At 45.4% G+C, this 18807-nt stretch overlaps 1 protein-coding gene across 1 annotated transcript; it reads right to left on the bottom strand.

Annotated features, from left to right (window-relative positions):
• Positions 1–13100: 13100 nt before the first annotated feature.
• On the bottom strand, positions 13101–18278 carry LOC141202833 (tubulin alpha-1A chain). Its single transcript, XM_073663774.1, has 4 exons — positions 18124–18278; positions 16064–16286; positions 14385–14533; positions 13101–14293 (listed from the first exon to the last, which is right to left on the bottom strand). The coding sequence occupies exons 1-4, from the start codon at positions 18124–18126 to the stop codon at positions 13313–13315; spliced, it is 1356 nt and encodes a 451-aa protein (XP_073519875.1). The 5' UTR covers positions 18127–18278; the 3' UTR covers positions 13101–13312.
• Positions 18279–18807: the final 529 nt, after the last annotated feature.

Here is an 18807-nt window from a genome sequence, read left to right as displayed (position 1 = left end):
CTTTTATGTAGAAGCCAGAGTTATATTTCTGTCCAGCCACTTACCCCATGCCTCCACCTTGTGTCAGTCATTACATTGGTGGTTAACCATCTGCTACAGAGTACAATATAAACTTATCACTTTCATCCACAAAGTTCTGCACCGCGTTGCATCTCCTCTCTCATCTCTGACTACCACCCTACACTCTGTTCCTCTAATGACGTAAAACTGACATCCTCTATAATCTGAACCTTCCACTCCCGTCCTCCAGGATGTCTCTCGTGCTGCACCAGTTCTGTGGACTGCATTACCCGGACAATCCAGTTAATTCCCAGTATTTTAAGCATGCCCCAAAAACACATTTCTTTAGACTTGCCTATCACTTCATTAATCTAACTATTCTCTGTACTAAATTTTCATCAAAATCTGCTCTCTTTAGTCATCTGTTTACACACCCTCCATGCACTAAATAGCACTTTGTATCTGTACTTACACAGATAGTGGCTGATGACTGGTTCATGCTGCATTATTTGAAGGCACTTACCGTATATACTCGAGTATAAGCCGACTTTTTCAGCCCATTTTTTTAGGCTGAAAAAGCCCCCCTCGGCTTATATTCGGGTATATACTCGAGTATATACATAGTCCAGTGGTGGATAGTGGGGGGGATTGCGGCGGCGGAGGAGCGGGGCACACGCAGTAGCCGGCTGTTGCAGCTATCACTTGTGGCCGCTGCTAAAGGGAAATGAATATTGACCCTTCTCCACGCCCATGGGAGTGGGGAGGGGTGAATATTAATTTCTTTAATAGGATACGCACAGTGTCAGCAGCTCAGTGATCCTCTGTGCCCGCTACTGAAGAGAATGCATATTCACCCTTCTCCACGGCCATGGGCGTGGAGAAGGGTGAATATACATTCCCTTTAATAGTGGGCACACAAGACAGCTGAGCCGCAGCTGACACTGTGCGCAAGCCATTAAAGAACAGGGATATTCACCCCTTTTCACGCACTTAGTCCCGGCATGGAGAGGAGTGAATATCCCTGCAGTTCACCTCGGCGTCTGAGAGCGCATGGCTGTGACGTCATGCGTTGCTCAGATGCGGAGGCGAGCTGCTGCTGGCAGAACAGCAGCAGTGCTGGAGCAGAGGGGAGGAAGGTGAGTATGAGTGTTTATTTTTTTTAATGTGTGCAGTGATGGGGGGCCATGCAAACCAGGATTGGGGATGAGGGGGCCATGCATACCAGGATTGGGGATGAGTGGGCAATACCAGAATGGGGAAATTTATCAGTAGCTGCTGCATTTCCCACCCTAGGCTTATACTTGAGTCAATAAGTTTTCCCAGTTTTTTTGTGGTAAAATTAGGTGCCTCGGCTTATATTTGGGTCGGCTTATACTCAAGCAATACAAGGCTTTTTTACCTCCCTATTTCCTCATAGATTGTAAGCTTGCAAGCAGGGCCGTCACTCCTCTTAGTATGTATTAATTTATGTGTTTCTCTGTAATGTTTTGTTTTGTTTGTATATGTCCCCTCTGAATTGTAAAGTGCTGTAGAATATGTTGGCACTATAGAAATAAACGGACGCACATACAGTTGAAGTGTATTGCGTCGCGCACGTCCACGCACCACTATTCACGCTGCCGGCCAATCAGGCCAGAGGAAGAGTGCGGCATGAGAGCGAAGGAATGGTAAGTATTTATTTAATTATTTTAAACATGGGGTGCATTATACTACTGTGGATGACAATGGGGTGCATTATACTTTAGGATGATTTGGGTGCATTATACTACTATATATGACAATTAGGGTGCATTTTACTACTATGGGTGACTATGGGGGTGCATTATACTTTATTGATGACTATGGAGCGCATTATACTTTATAGGATGACTATGGGGTGTATTATACTTTATGGATGTCTATGGGGTGCATTATACTTTATAGGATGACTATGGGGGTGCATTATACTACTATGGATGACTATTGGGGTGCATTATACTTTAGGATGATTTGGGTGCATTATACTACTATATATGACAATTAGGGTGCATTATACTACTATGGGTGACTATGGGGGTGCATTATACTTTATTGATGACTATGGAGCGCATTATACTTTATAGGATGACTATGGGGTGTATTATACTTTATGGATGTCTATGGGGTGCATTATACTTTATAGGATGAGTACGGGGTGCATTATACTACTGTGGATGATTATGGGGGTGCATTATACTTTATGGATGACTATGGGTACATTATACTTTATGGATCACTATGGGGGTGCATTATGCTTTATGGAGGACTATGGCCTGTGCATTATACTTTAAGGAGGATTATGAGGTTGTGAATTATACTACATAGATGACTATGAGCTGGGCAGTATATTATATGGAGGACTATGGTATGCATTATACTATATGGAAAACTATGGGGGGTGCATTATACTGTATGGAAGACTATGGGGGGTGCATTATACTTCTTCTATGGAGTCCCATGACTTCTATGTACGCCTCTGATGAGTATAATAGCTTATTTTCATATATACCAGGATGGGGATATGTATACCAGGATGGGGCTTGAGATGAGGGACATATAGCAGAATGGGCGATATATATACCAGAATGGGGCCAGGATGAGGGACATATATACCAGGATGGAGGACACACATATATATATATAATTTATTCAGGATGGGGGGAGCCCCGGTCCAAATCTTGCACCGGGGCCCATCAGACTCTTGTTACGCCACAGGGCCCCACATAGTGCTCCATACAGTATAATGGTCCCACATAGTGCTCCATACAGTATAATGGCCCCACATGCTCCTCCATACAGAATAATGGTCCCACCTGGCATCAAATATCCTCACCCTAAGGGCCAGATTAGGCCCACGAGCCAAAGTTTGACACGTGTATCTTAGCGTAACTAGTTTGCTACTATGGCCATTACTTGACTTCTTTACTTTCTGATGGCTTTAAACTACCACCCGGGGCATTCTCTTCATCTCACGCTCCCTGTTCCATCCTGGCCCGTTACCTCTTTGTCTGGCAAACTCGGGGCCTTACTGTTGGGTGTTCTGTCTCAGGACCCATCTCCGGTGCATTTCTCTGTCCTTCTCTCGCTATCCACTGCCTCGGTCTCCACTCAAGTCAGGGGCACCCCCGTGACATGGCTCTGCTGGCTAGTCAGACCTTAGGTCTGCTTCTGTTGCACGCTGGGCTCTATCTGACAGGAAACGGTCTCTGTCTCTGCACCTTTAACTTCTCCCAATCTGGACTAGTCCCAATCGTTAACCCTAACTCTCCCTACTGTCGGTCATACTACAACGCCGCCACTGATAACGCATGTCACAATACACATCATAAAAATACGTGTGTCTTCAAGGGGAAACTTGGGCAGAATGTCCATCTCCTTACAGATGTGCAAACAATTCTTGGAAAAATAATTGATAAGCCTAAGATAGCACTGTAAATGGTAATAACTGTGTAATGGGAACCCGTCATCTGATTCATGAACACAAACCATGGACAGAATCAGACACCATCTGTGTTGCTGCAGCCATATATGTTTAACTTTGAAATGCTGTAGTGTATGATTTTACCTAACACATCCTGTTCCAATATTCTGCAATCATTCCACTCGCTAGTGGGTGACAAACTAATACTGCTAAATACATCATATTTAACGTATTGGTAGAGGTGCACATTAATGTAAATTCACTCACTGGCCATCATTTTTTAAAGCGAACCACAAGGAGCATGAATAAGACATTGGCTGCGTTATTGCAGCTGCGTATGTTTTCTTGTAAGACCCTGTGCCAATTCCAAGAAAACATACATTGAAATGCCAGCCGGGGACTATGCATCTCGAATGACTTGTCCAAGGCAGGTCCCCAGCAGCCTCTCCCCTCCCCGATTCCCTTTACTGACAGGTCTCTCCAAAAGTTTGTGCATGTTCCCTTTAAAATCTTATGGCACAGAGACTGTCAACACTGCCTGTAAACACTGCCTGCAAATCTGGGTCATTCTGAGCTTAAAACCTCAGCGAATAAGTGCATCAGAGAGTGACCTCTTTCTTTCACAGCTTCTAGATTTCAATATAGTTGACTTGATCCTTTGTGTTAAAGTGTCACAATGTTCATCCCAATCAATCACAACCCACAAAAGAGAGAACAGTAAATTGGAAGCAATGTCATTAGGATTTTAGGGAAAATAGAGCAATGGGCAAAAAATGCCCCCCTACTCACAGTAATCATGGCTAGAGAGATGTGAATGCACATATATATATATATATATATATATATATATATATATATATATATATATATATATATATATATATATATATATATATATACAGTACAGACCAAAAGTTTGGACACACCTTCTCATTTAAAGATTTTTCTGTATTTTCATGACTTTGAAAATTGTACATTCACACTGAAGGCATCAAAACTATGAATTAACACATGTGGAATTATATAGATCAGTGGTCCCCAACCTTTTTTGCACCAGGGACCGGCTTGAAGCAAGATCATTTTTCCATGGCCCAGCAAGGAGGGGGTGGGGTGGGCGGGGCTTTGGTCATATGGGGGCGGGGTAATGGAGGGATTTGGAGTTTAGTGCATACTTATCATATAGTGTAGACCAGGTCCCCGCCAGGAGCTATGCCAGGAGCCCCACATAATGTGCTGTGCCAGGAGCCGCATCACTGAGGCCCCATCACGCCCTGCAGCAGGACAGGGCAGCTGTCCTGACAGCTGCTGTTCAGCTGCATTTACTTCATCCCAGGGGCGGACACAGACTGTAGTGGGCCCCTGTGCAAGAAATTTTTGGGGGCCCCCTCCGCCCTTCATAAGGAAACAAAGTTATGTAAACATAACCCCCCCATGTGCATCTCTCACCCCCCCATGTGCAGCTCACCCCCGTGCATCTCTCATCCCCCTCCGTGCATCTCTCATCCACCCCCCGTGCATCTCTCATCCCCTCCGTGCATCTCTCATCCCCCCCGTGCATCTCTCACCCCCCCGTGCATCTCTCATCCACCCCCCGTGCATCTCTCATCCCCCCCGTGCATCTCTCACCCCCCCGTGCATCTCTCATCTCTCCCCTCCCTCCCATGTGCATCTCTCATCTCTCCCCTCCCCCCATGTGCATCTCTCATCTCTCCCCTCCCCCATGTGCATCTCTCATCTCTCCCCTCCCCCCCATGTGGATCTCTCATCTCTCCCCTCCCCCATGTGCATCTCTCATCTCTCCCCTCCCCCCATGTGCATCTCCCATTCCCCCCACTCCTAGTTAATTGTATTTAAAAAAAAATAAAACTTGTTATACTTACCCCCATGCGATCCCTGCAGAATACTTACCCCCATGCGATCCCTGCAGAATCCTGGCGCTCGTCCAAATCGCTGACACCAGGTTCTCCTGACTTCCGGCCATGTGACGGCGCGCTAAGATGTCCCGGACCCGGCGCTTAGCATGCGGCCGGGGGCCCCATGAGGAGAGAGACGCACAAGAGGGGGGCTCCGAGGGGGCTCCTACCGACCGGGCCCCATACTGGAGTCAGGGCAGTCATGCCCTGATGGCGGCCCTGCTGGAGGCTGGAGGGGCCCCCTCTCCCCGCGGACCGGCTGAAAAACCCCAACGGCCCGGTCCTGGTCCGCGGACCGGCGGTTGGGGACCTCTGATATAGATAACAAAAAAGTGTGAAACAACTGAAAATATGTCTTATATTCTAGGTTCTTCAAAGTTGCCACCTTTTGCTCTGATGACTGCTTTGCACACTCTTGGCATTCTCTTGATGAGCTTCAAGAGGTAGTCACCGGAAATGGTCTTCCAGCAATCTTGAAGGAGTTCTCAGAGATGCTTAGAACTTGTTGGCCCTTTTGTCTTCTCTCTGCGGTCCAGCTCACACCAAACCATCTCGATTGGGTTCAGGTATGGTGACTGTGGAGGCCAGGTCAAATAGCCCTTACACAGCCTGGAGGTGTATTTGGGGTCATTGTCTTGTTGAAAAATAAATAATGGTCCAACTAAATGCAAACCGGATGGAATAGCATGCCGCTGCAAGATGCTGTGGTAGCCATGCTGGTTCAGTATGCCTTCAATTTTGAATAAATCCCCAACAGTGTCACCAGCAAAGCACCTCCACACCATCACACCTCCTCCTCCATGCTTCACGGTGGGAACCAGGCATGTAGAGTCCATCCGTTCACTTTTTCTGCGTCGCACAAAGACACGGTGGTTGGAACCAAAGATCTCAAATTTGGACTCATCAGACCAAAGCACAGATTTCCACTGGTCTAATGTCCATTCCTTGTGTTCTTTAGCCCAAACAAGTCTCTTCTGCTTGTTGCCTGTCCTTAGCAGTGGTTTCCTAGCAGCTATTTTACCATGAAGGCCTGCTGCACAAAGTCTCCTCTTAACAGTTGTTGTAGAGATGTGTCTGTTGCTAGAACTCTGTGTGGCATTGACCTGGTCTCTAATCTGAGCTGCTGTTAACCTGCAATTTTTGAGGCTGATGACTCGGATAAACTTATCCTCAGAAGCAGAGGTTACTCTTGGTCTTCCTTTCCTGGGGCAGTCCTCATGTGAGCCAGTTTCTTTGTAGCGCTTGATGGTTTTTGCAACTGCACTTGGGGACACTTTTAAAGTTTGCCCAATTTTTCGGACTGACTGACCTTCATTTCTTAAAGTAATGATGGCCACTCGTTTTTCTTTACTTAGCTGCTTTTTTATTGCCATAATACAAATTCTAACAGTCTATTCAGTAGGACTATCAGCTGTGTATCCACCTGACTCCTGCACAACACAACTGATGGTCCCAACCCCATTTATAAGGCAAGAAATCCCACTTATTAAACCTGACAGGGCACACCTGTGAAGTAAAAACCATTTCCGGTGACTACCTCTTGAAGCTCATCAAGAGAATGCTAAGAGTGTGCAAAGCAGTCATCAATGCAAAAGGTGGCTACTTTGAAGAACCTAGAATATAAGACATATTTTCAGTTGTTTCACGCTTTATTGTTAAGTATATAATTCCACATGTGTTAATTCATAGTTTTGATGCCTTCAGTGTGAATGTACAATTTTCAAAGTCATGAAAATACAGAAAAATCTTTAAATGAGAAGGTGTGTCCAAACTTTTGGTCTGTACTGTATATATACAGTATATATATATATATATATGTATTGTAAGGTGGCTAATGGTCGCGTAGTCAATGGGAGGTATGTGTCACAGAGATGGCTGTTCTCTGTGATGTAACCCGGAGTGTTTCTCTAGTGCACATAAGCACTAAGAGGATCGTTTGGTGCACATGGGAGCCGGGTTACGGGTAGTTTAGAGAGTTGGGCGGGTCTTGCTACCCACATACCTCACCTCTGGGTGTGGTTAACAGCTTATATAATGGAGGCTGTTGTTTGGCACATGGTCTGTATGGCTAGAGGGAGAAAGGCCTCCTGCGTGTGGTTGTCCCCAGACCTGGCCGTGTACTGGATGCCTACCAGCCTGTGTGACCACAGCGCTGGCTAACCAGAGACGTTGCTAAAAGGACTGTTTTTGCCTGCACCTAAGGCTGTTTGTTCGCATTTTGCTTTTGACCGGTTTATGAAGAAAAGAAACCGTTCTGGACATTTAAAGGAACATGCCTCCTATTTGCCTCCCACCGCACCTGAGTGAGTAGAATCCCTACTATATACAGTACAGACCAAAAGTTTGGACACACCTCATTTAAAGATTTTTCTGTATTTTCATGACTATGAAAATTTTACAGTCACACTGAAGGCATCAAAACTATGAATTAACACATGTGGAATTATATACTTAACAAAAAAGTGTGAAACAACTGAAAATATGTCTTATATTCTAGGTTCTTCAAAGTAGCCACATTTTACTTTGATGACTGCTTTGCACACTCTTGGCATTCTCTTGATGAGATTCAAGAGGTAGTCACCGGAAAATACAGAAAAATTTTTAAATGAGAAGGTGTGTCCAAACTTTTGGTCTGTACTGTATATACATATATATACAGGTGCATCTTACTGTGCTTATTGTTCTGATATTTTGTCCCCGTAGGTAGCCTATATACAATCTTCCTTTTGCAAACACCTACTTTGGGGATATTTATTCCTTCTAAACAGAGACCTCTCTGTCATACCTTTTTTGTGCATCCTGTGTGGTAGGATTTTGTTCCACCCTATATTTATTGATTTCTTATGACACATACGGGTGCATCTCACTAAATTAGATTATCATCAAAAAGTTAATTTATTTCAGTTCAATACAAAAAGTGAAACTCATATATTATATAGAGTCATTACAAACAGAGTGATCTATTTCAAGTGTTTATTTCTGTTAATGTTGATGATTATGGCTTACAGCCAATGAAAACACAAAAGTCATTATCTCAGTAAATTAGAATACTTTATAACAACAGCTTGAAAAATGTTTTTAAAATCCAAAATGTTGTCCTACTGAAATGTATGTTCAGTAAATGCACTCAATACTTGGTCGCGGCTCATTTTGCATCAATTACTGCATCGATGTGGCGTGGAATGGAGGCGATCAACCTGTGGCACTGCTGAGGTGTTATGGAAGCCCAGGTTGCTTTGATAGCAGCCTTCAGCTCGTCTGCATTGTTGGGTCTGGTGTCTCATCTTCCTCTTAACAATACCCTATATATTCTCTATGGGGTTAAGGTCAGGCGAGTTTTCTGGCCAATCAAGCACCGTGATACTGTTGTTGTTAAACCAGATATTGGTACTTTTGGCAGTGTGGACAGGTGCCAAGTCCTGCTGGAGAATGAAATTTCCATCTCCAAAAAGCTTGTCGGCAGAGGGAAGCATGAAGTGCTCTAAAATTTCCTGGTAGACGGTTGCGCTGACTTTGGTCTTGATAAAACACAGTGGACCTACACCACCAGATGACACGGCTCCCCAAACCATCACTGATTGTGGAAACTTCACACTAGACCTCAAGCAGCTTGGATTGTATGCCTCTCCACTCTTCCTCCAGACTCTGGGACCTTGATTTCCAAATGAAAATTGGAACTCTGGGACCTTGTGGAGTGTGTCAATGACTGCCTTATGGACATCTGTCAAGTCAGCAATCTTCCCCATGATTGTGGTGCCTACTGAAGCAGAATAAGGTACCTTTTTAAATGCTTAGGAAGCCTTTGCAGGTGTTTCTGTTAATTATTTTAATTTACTGAGATAATGACTTTTGTGTTTTCATTGGCTGTAAGCCATAATCATCAACATTAACAGAAATAAACACTTGAAATAGATCACTCTGTTTGTAATGACTCTATATAATATATGAGTTTCACTTTTTGTATTGAAGAACTGAAATAAATTAACTTTTTGATGATATTCTAATTTAGTGAGATGCACTTGCACACAATGAGTATTTGCAGCAGATTTTTCTGCTGCAATTACTCGAGAGTTGGCATGAAAAACGCTGCATAAAATAGACACATTTTTATGTGCAGTTTCATTTGCGTTTTTTTCCCATTCATGAAAAAAAATGCTGCAAAAATGCTGAAAGAATTGATGTGCTGCAAATTTGAAAAAAAAAACCTCTTTGATAGTTCAAGGAAAAACTAAGCAGCATATGCATAACATTTAAGGAATCATTTACTTTTCTGGTACTATAAAATGCTCTGGGTTTTTGGCTGTGGCAAAAACGCAGCGTGTGAATAAATCCATAAAGTGGATCTGTCAGACAATTTCACAATATAAACTACATACATTAATAAATAGATCTTAGACCCGGTGTACTTACTTCGAAAATCGATGTCAGAATAGCCATGTAATCCCAATATTAACCCCTTTGAGACATGTGAGCCTGCCCCATACCCAGCAGGTCATGGCTGTGTGTTACAGCCAGGACCTGCCTCTAACAATGGCGGGTGGAGTGGAGCGAAGCGGAGCCCACGATTGTTAATCTGAAAATGCTGATGTCAAACTCTGACAGCGGCATTTAACACGCCAGGCATGGGTGCATGCCGTTCCATTGCCCATGGGTGCGCCTATGACGTGATTGCGGGTTGCCGATGGGTTGCTGTGACAGCCGGGGGTCTGTTGAAGACTTCCGTGCTTGTCGTTACAGAGCTCCTTTGAAATCCAGCCTGTGGCCGGGCTTCAAAGGAGACCATTTCTGCTGTATACAGCGATGCTGTGGCATCTCTGTGTATAGCACAAGCGATCAGACGATCGCAGCTTCAAGTACCTGAAACCAAATTTTTTTTAAAGGGAATCTATCACCCCCTGGGATGTTTTTACCTATTAATATGGGCATACAGGTAATAGAATGGTTAAAAAAATCATACCTGTATGCCCAGATCTGCAGTCTTGATGTGCAGAAATCGTCTGTTATTCGTGTATGCTAATGATTTCTTCCAGGCTCCGGGGCGTGAGGTGCCCGGAAGAAATCTCCGCCCTGGTCTTCATTTGCATACAACCCCCTCCCATCAGTGTCACAGTGCCCTGTGACGTGCAGTGGTGGCCCCGGAATCCCGCACCTGCGCCCTGCAATAGCGCGATTACACTTACCTTTTCCGCCCTGCATTGGCTTCATTGTTCCTCTGCGCAGGCACCGGCGAGTCACTGCTACGACATGTAACAGCCTGATGGAAGCCAAAAAGCCACTCCTCTGGTCTGTGTTGAATGAATAGGGGTCCATGAATATGTTTGATGTAAACTCCCAGAGTTTTGCCAGCGCATACGCCAAATGATCACTGCAAAACACTGCGAGAGGCGTCTCATCTATCATGAATTCTGTAGATTTCACGCTGAAAGGCCTGCAGATGTAGTGCACCAGAAATGTACGCCAATTCTTTTACAGCCTTATTTAGCTTTATTTGCACAGTTGAAAGTGAACCCACGTACTGCTGTAATAGTATATTCTGTAATTATATACACCAGGGCCTAATAATGTGCTGTGTGAGGTCATGAGGCAAGTCAGCACATCTCACTGTACTGTCAGCTCTAAAATTACATATTCTCCTCATGCTTGAGGTCATTAATCCTCATGGATGAAAAATTAAAATAAAAAAACACATTATGTTTTGGAATGCAAATTGCTCCAGTCACATTGCTTTATTTTTTAATATTTTCTAAATTAGTTTTAAATTATCTGGTAAAAAAGTTTGTAAGATATACTAAAATTGGATGTCAGTCTCAATAAATTTGGTGCATTTTACTCCGGCACAAATAATTTTAAGAGGTGCTTGCCTTCTAATAAATCGGGGTAGTTCTAGCGACATTAGAGCCTTGATGTTGTGCTTTATACATGTTTTTTACGGATCGAACAAGTACCCATTATAGTCTGCGGGGCTCTTCGCATGTCCGTGTTTTTTTTACACATGAGTCAAAATGTATGCCTAAAATACAAGTGTTGGTACTGCTGTGACAGATTAAGTGGTCTTAAGGCTAGGCACAAAAATAGAGGGGTTCCTCCTTCTGCCACCTTGGTCAGCTGCCACCTGCCCATATCCCCCTGGTAAGATTACCCCTCTATTTTTGTGCCTAGCCTTACAACCGCTTAATCTGTCACAGCAGTACCAACACTTGTATTTTAGGTATACATTTTGACTCATGGGATTTCTCTTGCCTGCACTTTGCTATTTACAAATACCATTGTTTTTCTGGGGGAGCTGTGGCAGGTCTTGGCTGACATCCCTTCGTCTGTCATGTCACCTTTTAAATGTATGTTTTTGTAATTGAAACTGAATTTTACTTATGAAATAATAAATATGTGCTTTTATACCAGTATAACTCCGTCTCCTCCGTATCCGATCAGAGATTTGCAGTAATTTTCTAATTCCCTGTGTTTTTCCTGCAGACTAGTCAGCAGTCCAATGAGAAACTACAGACTGTCATACACAGTCATTTCTATGTGGTTGATGTGTTGGAAGTGCATAGACTACTCTGCATTAGGCCTTGTTCACATAATATTAGAGAGCCACATTTGGTGAATATGCCTGGAAATTTTCCATGCATTTCCCAAACATATACGTCAGGCTCTATATACCTGACGAAGGTCAAAAGACCGCTATTGTTACCAGTCCAGCAGGTATACCATTTTTTTCTGTATATAAAAGTGTCATCAACTACTATCCCGGGAAAAATACATATTGCTGGTTATACAGCTCTGTGAGATGTATGGTACTGTATGCCTAAACCAGAGCATAAAACAAGGCCTACTTTTGAATATATAGTCCCAATGTATACAGAGCCTTAGGCCACGGCCTCACTATCAGTATTTGGCCACAGCCCCACTATCAGTATTTGGCCACAGCCCCACTATCAGTATTTGGCCACAGCCCCACTATCAGTATTTGGTCAGTATTTTTTCTCAGGAGTGGGAGCCAAAACCAGGTGAAGAACAATCAGAGAAAAGGTATAATAGAAACAAGTCACCAATTCTGCATTTATCACCCACTCCTGGTTTTGGCTCCCACTCCTGAGAAAAAATACTGACCAAATACTGATGGTGGGGCTGTGGCTTTATCAGAACACTTCTGCAATCTAATGTATACTGACTGTAAGGGCTCGCTCACATGAGCTTATTCATCAGACGAGTGCTGTCCAATGTTTCATCGAATAGCACAGGGACCAATGTTATTCTATGGGGCAATGAAGATCAGCGTTTTTTTTCTCATGCCACAAAATTTCAGCATGCTGTGAGTTGCTGAGCAAATCAGATCGCACTCACCCATTCAAGTCTATGTGTGCCTGGAAAACATCAGACTGCACTCAGATGACATCCAGACTCACAGAATGGAGAACATGGAGACATTTTGTTCTCCATCTTCTCCTCACTTGTGCTGCTATTCTCTCATCCAAGAGAATCGGATCACACTAAGCTGACACGCGGCTCACACTTTAATTTTGATGCGAGTGTCAGTTACATAACCCGATTTTCTCGCATGAGAGACTCTACACTCGTGTGACCCCGGCCTAAGATACCATCTATTACAAGTAATATTGATAGTTGCATTGGTTTAGTTATATTATCCGCTCGTTCTGATTGTTCACTATATAACTGTGTTTTGTAGAACATAAAACTGGAAATGTAATAAAACATAATGTAATATGAATTAATACACCGCAAAAATATATGTTTAAGACAGGGAATGTTTTATTGACAAATCCAGCACAATGGAGATGTCATAAAGTGTTTCAAGTGTATTGGACCAGGACAGTTATATGCAGCAAAAATACATCAGAACATAAAGTTGCTACACAGAAAAGAACTGGATGAGCAAATAGATTTGCATGTTTCTTAGATGTTACATTGTTCCCTGTGAAAAGCAGCACCGTTTTGACATTTAGTATTCTTCTCCTTCCTCCTCGCCCTCTCCCTCCACAGAGTCGACACCAACTTCTTCATAATCCTTCTCCAGAGCAGCCATGTCCTCACGGGCCTCAGAGAACTCTCCCTCTTCCATACCCTCACCTACATACCAGTGCACAAAGGCACGCTTGGCATACATCAGGTCAAACTTATGGTCCAGTCTTGCCCAGGCCTCTGCAATAGCAGTGGTGTTGCTCAGCATACACACAGCACGCTGGACCTTGGCCAGATCCCCACCTGGAACCACAGTTGGTGGCTGATAGTTAATACCAACCTTAAAACCAGTTGGGCACCAGTCCACAAACTGGATGGTACGCTTGGTCTTGATGGTGGCAATAGCTGCATTAACATCTTTGGGCACCACATCACCACGGTACAACAGGCAGCAAGCCATGTATTTACCATGACGTGGGTCACATTTCACCATCTGGTTGGCTGGCTCAAAGCAAGCATTGGTGATCTCAGCCACAGAAAGCTGCTCATGGTAGGCTTTCTCTGCAGAGATGACTGGGGCATAGGTGGCAAGAGGGAAGTGGATACGAGGATAGGGCACCAAGTTAGTCTGGAACTCTGTCAGATCTACATTCAGGGCTCCATCAAATCTGAGGGAAGCTGTAATAGAGGACACTATCTGACCTATCAGCCTGTTAAGATTGGTGTAAGTTGGACGCTCAATATCTAGATTTCTACGGCAGATGTCATAGATGGCCTCATTGTCCACCATGAAAGCACAGTCAGAGTGCTCAAGGGTGGTGTGAGTGGTAAGGATGGAGTTGTAGGGCTCAACAACAGCGGTGGACACTTGGGGAGCTGGGTAGATGGAGAACTCCAACTTGGACTTCTTTCCATAATCAACAGAGAGACGTTCCATCAGCAGAGAGGTGAAGCCAGAACCAGTGCCACCACCGAAGCTGTGGAAAACCAGGAAACCCTGAAGACCTGTGCACTGGTCAGCCTGTGGAAAACATGAGGCACAGTATGTTACGATAAGAAACATTTAATGTGTCTGCTATATATCCACACAATCAAAACAGAAAGTTGCTCACCAGTTTGCGGATTCTGTCGAGCACCAGATCAATGATTTCCTTGCCAATGGTGTAGTGACCACGGGCATAGTTGTTGGCAGCATCTTCTTTCCCAGTGATCAGTTGTTCTGGGTGGAATAGCTGTCTGTATGTACCAGTGCGCACCTCATCTGCAAATAGTTAACAGTATGGTGTAAAAAAACTATGGAAGTCTTATCTAAGAAATCAACAGATGTCAGCAGTCACGCTTCTATATTGTGACTGAAAGCACCACTCCAGCATTGTTTTTCATTTTACAGCGGGAGTGGTGCCACTAATTTAAGTTCCATGCTCCTAGTCCTATACTTACCAGCCGCCTTCTTCATTTGTTATCGGCGTCGCTCCGGTTAGTCTCCAGTAGTGTGTGACTTGCTGGATCGCTCCAATGTTTGCCAGGTGATCCAGAATCACTACTCAGTGTAAGTCAATGACAGCCAGGGTGAGCGTCTCATAGACTTACACTGAGAGCTTGTGATCGTTACTGCTGACTTCCGGTCAGTCAGAAGTTGCAGTCACAAGATGGCGGCGCAAGACCTGAGCGGCACCAGGAACAGCTGAAGACAGTGGGTGGTAAGTATAACACTAAGGTTAGGGACCTTACATTAGTGGCACCATTTCAGCGTTGGAATAAAAAAAATGGTCGAGTGGTGCTTAAAGGCTTGTGTGATGTTCAGCACAGAGATACCATACAAGACACAGGACATGATGCAAAATTTCACTGTCATTATCTAATTAAACTGGTTAGCGCTTGTCCAGATTCAATAAGCTATCTCCTATCCACAGAACAGGTAATCATCTATCGATCCGTGGATGTCCAACCGCTTTGACCTGCACCAAATGTCAGAATGGGGAATTTTTATCCCAATTACAAAATGGAGCTATAGGTTGGATGACTGACCGCTGCTCCATTCATTCATTCATTCATTCATTCATTCTTTATGGGGCTCCTGGAAAAAGCTGAGCATATAGCAGAGCTTGGCAGCTCCATAGAGAATGAATGGAGTGGAGGTTAAGCATGTGCACTGCTGTTGGGATAAAAGTGCCCGTTCTGTCAATCAGTCCCAGTATTTAGACCCCCACTGACCCATAAGATCAGTTTTCACTTATCTTTAAAAGAGTTTTTCACTAATTCCTATGACATGTCACCCACATCTTACTGATGGGCCCATTAGTAACTGTCGTGCATCTGGAAGAGGGGCTCATGGACACCTCTCCATTGCAATCATGCGCACATCCACGGCTGTATCTTTGTGTTTTAATATGATAACGTGTTAGAAAATAATACATTTACTCAATTCACAAAAAAAACAATATTGACCCCTGTAGCTGTCACTGGGGACATTCTTGTAGAAATGCAGGGAATTAAATAATGCGCTCCCACATTTTAGGGTCAGTATCTTCCAGTATTTACAGCTGGAAATTTCATGTTTTGCATTTAAATATTATTTTTCATAACCCATTCCTAGTTTCAATACTGTGCCCTACAGAGCGTTACATCCACTGATAGCAGCACAGGGTGGACACTTCCGCTATGATGAATGCACAATTACTATGGGATCTAATGATTTCTCAGCTTGGCATAGAATCGTGTTACATGGTGTCTACATGAAATCATATATTCAATCACTAGAGATCATAGTTAGTTCTTGCATTGTCCTCACCGATGACTGTGGGCTCCAGGTCCACAAACACAGCCCTAGGCACATGTTTTCCAGCTCCAGTCTCGCTGAAGAAAGTGTTGAAGGAATCATCCCCTCCTCCAATGGTCTTGTCACTGGGCATCTGCCCATCAGGCTGGATGCCATGTTCCAGGCAGTACAGCTCCCAGCAGGCATTACCGATCTGCACACCAGCCTGACCAACGTGGATAGAGATGCACTCACGCTGCAGACAAAGAACAGATTATCACTGGTTAGTGTCCTGTCAATATTTGTCAGATTTAATAGGTCTTAAACTGTAATCGTCCCCCGGTGTTTACACCACACTTGATTTTTACTGGGAATGTCTAAACAGATGTCAGAAAAAGGAAATACTAGAGATCAGCTGGGCGGAGGCTGAATGCCAGCCCATCACAGCCTCCTACAAGTCACAGCCCAGCACCAGGCTGAGACTATGGCGGAGGCTGGGAACAATGAGCCCACCACACCCACTGCCGCAGCACCAGAAGGTGGGGGACGGCTGCTCCCTCCCAGGGGTGCCCACACCACGTCACCAGGATACCAAATCCAAACAAGACACCATTACATCAGCCAGCCCTGACTGCAGACATGGTGAGGATCTGACAGGCGGCTAAACAGCGGGGGAGGGGGTGTGACAAAGCCTCCATCACACAGCAGCCCAGAACCATCACAAGTACACAGATAATGGAGCACAGTCATTACTAGCATCCCACACACCCTATCCGGTTACGGGCAGGCAGCCTGGCACTGCCAACTGCAGCCTGACAGTACCCTGACCACAAAGAGTTAACGGTGACAGTTCACACAGGGAGCGCAGCTGTGCTGGGAGCAGGACCGGGGCGTGGTGCGCCATCTCGGCTGCAAGAAGCCGGCTCAGGCGCCATCTTCCCTGCTAGTCCTACGAATCCCAGCATCCATCACCGCTGTCACCATGGCAACTGCCTCCCCTACCACAGGAGAACAATGGGAGCCGCTCTATGCAATGACCCCCTGCCAGTACAACAGCTCCATCCGCCCACTGCCCCTCCATCCAAACAACTCAGCCGCTATGAGAGCTCCATCCACACCCTAGTGTCAGTACACCAGCCTCATTTAAACCCCAGTGTCAGTATACCAGCCCCATCCATGCCCCAGTGTCAGTATAACAGCCCCATCCACGCCCCAGTGTCAGTATAACAGCCCCAGTGTCAGTATAACAGCCCCATCCACGCCCCAGTGTCAGTATACCAGCCCCATGCACAACCCCAGTGTCAGTATACCAGCCCCATGCACAACCCCAGTGTCAGTATACCAGCCCCATGCACAACCCCAGTGTCAGTATACCAGCCCCATGCACAACCCCATTGTCAGTATACCAGCCCCATGCACAACCCCATTGTCAGTATACCAGCCCCATGCACAACCCCAGTGCCAGTATACCAGCCCCATGCACAACCCCAGTGCCAGTATACCAGCCCCATGCACAACCCCAGTGTCAGTATATCAGCCCCATGCACAACCCCAGTGTCAGTATACCAGCCCCATCCATACCCCAGTTTAAGGGGTTCTCTATGGATATCCATACTCAGTTTAACAGCCCCATCCACACCCCAGTGTCAATATACCAGCCCTTCTGCACCCCAGTGTCAGTATACCAGCCCCATCCACACCCCAGTGTCAGTTTAACAGCCCCATCCACACCCCAGTGTCAGTTTAACAGCCCCATCCACACCCCAGTGTCAGTTTAACAGCCCCATCCACACCCCAGTGTCAATATACCAGCCCTTCTGCACCCCAGTGTCAGTATACCAGCCTCATCCACACCCCAGTGCCAGTATACCAGCCCCATCCACATCCCAGTGTCAGTATCCCAGCCTTACCACACCCCAGTGTCAGCACACTGGCCCCATGCACAACCCCAGTGTCAGTACACCAGCCCCATCCACATCCCAGTGTCAGAACACCAGCTCCATGAACAACCCCAGTGTCAGTATGCCAGCCCCATGCACAACCCCAGTATCAGTATACCAGCCCCATCCATACCACAGTGGCAGTCTTCTTACCATGTTTGTGGGATGAGGGCTTCAGATAGGAGGGCGAGAGGAAGGAGGAGAAGGATGCCTTCTTACAGTGCGACTCTAAGGAGGTCGGTGTAAGAGAACCTGCTACACATGGTCCAAAGCCGCCCGTTATATACAGCGGCGTTGTTAAGGAAACCGGGCTGGAGCCGTTTTCATTGGTGCAAGCACCGGGAGTACTGGCCTGTGATTGGTCACGCGGTCCTAGGATGAGGTAATCCGCTCGACCCTGCAGAAGGAGTGAGGGACAAAGAGAGGCAGGGAGTCGCCGGAGCATCCATCCGCCCGGACCGGGAACATGGCGGCCGCTGGGGGGGCTCCTAACAAAGGGCGACAGATGTGCGCGACCCCCCATACTGATACCTCATGTCTGTACCGATAAGTGGTGTAATTACGTCATATGGAGCGATTACGTCATCACACTGGACGCTAACTATTCTCCCAGTAACCATCCGAAGTCTGTTATTTCCAACCAATAATAATGACTCCAATTCGCCAAACGGTGTGGCCCCCAGTGTGTGGCCCCCAGGCCATGTGCCAGCTGGTGCCGGGATCAGGCCTGTCAGTAATGATGGGAACCTGACAGATGCCTTTATAGTGATGGACCCGGTGATACTGTTATTGTCATTGTTCTCTTCCTAGAAGCAGATAATACCTGAAGAAGCCTGG

Source organism: Phyllobates terribilis, unplaced genomic scaffold (assembly GCF_046119375.1).
Source record: "Phyllobates terribilis strain yellow unplaced genomic scaffold, ASM4611937v1 Scaffold_2__4_contigs__length_985480577, whole genome shotgun sequence".
NCBI lineage: Eukaryota > Metazoa > Chordata > Amphibia > Anura > Dendrobatidae > Phyllobates > Phyllobates terribilis.
The sequence above is the reverse complement of the archived record's forward strand: the minus strand, read 5'-3'. Positions and strand labels throughout refer to the sequence as shown.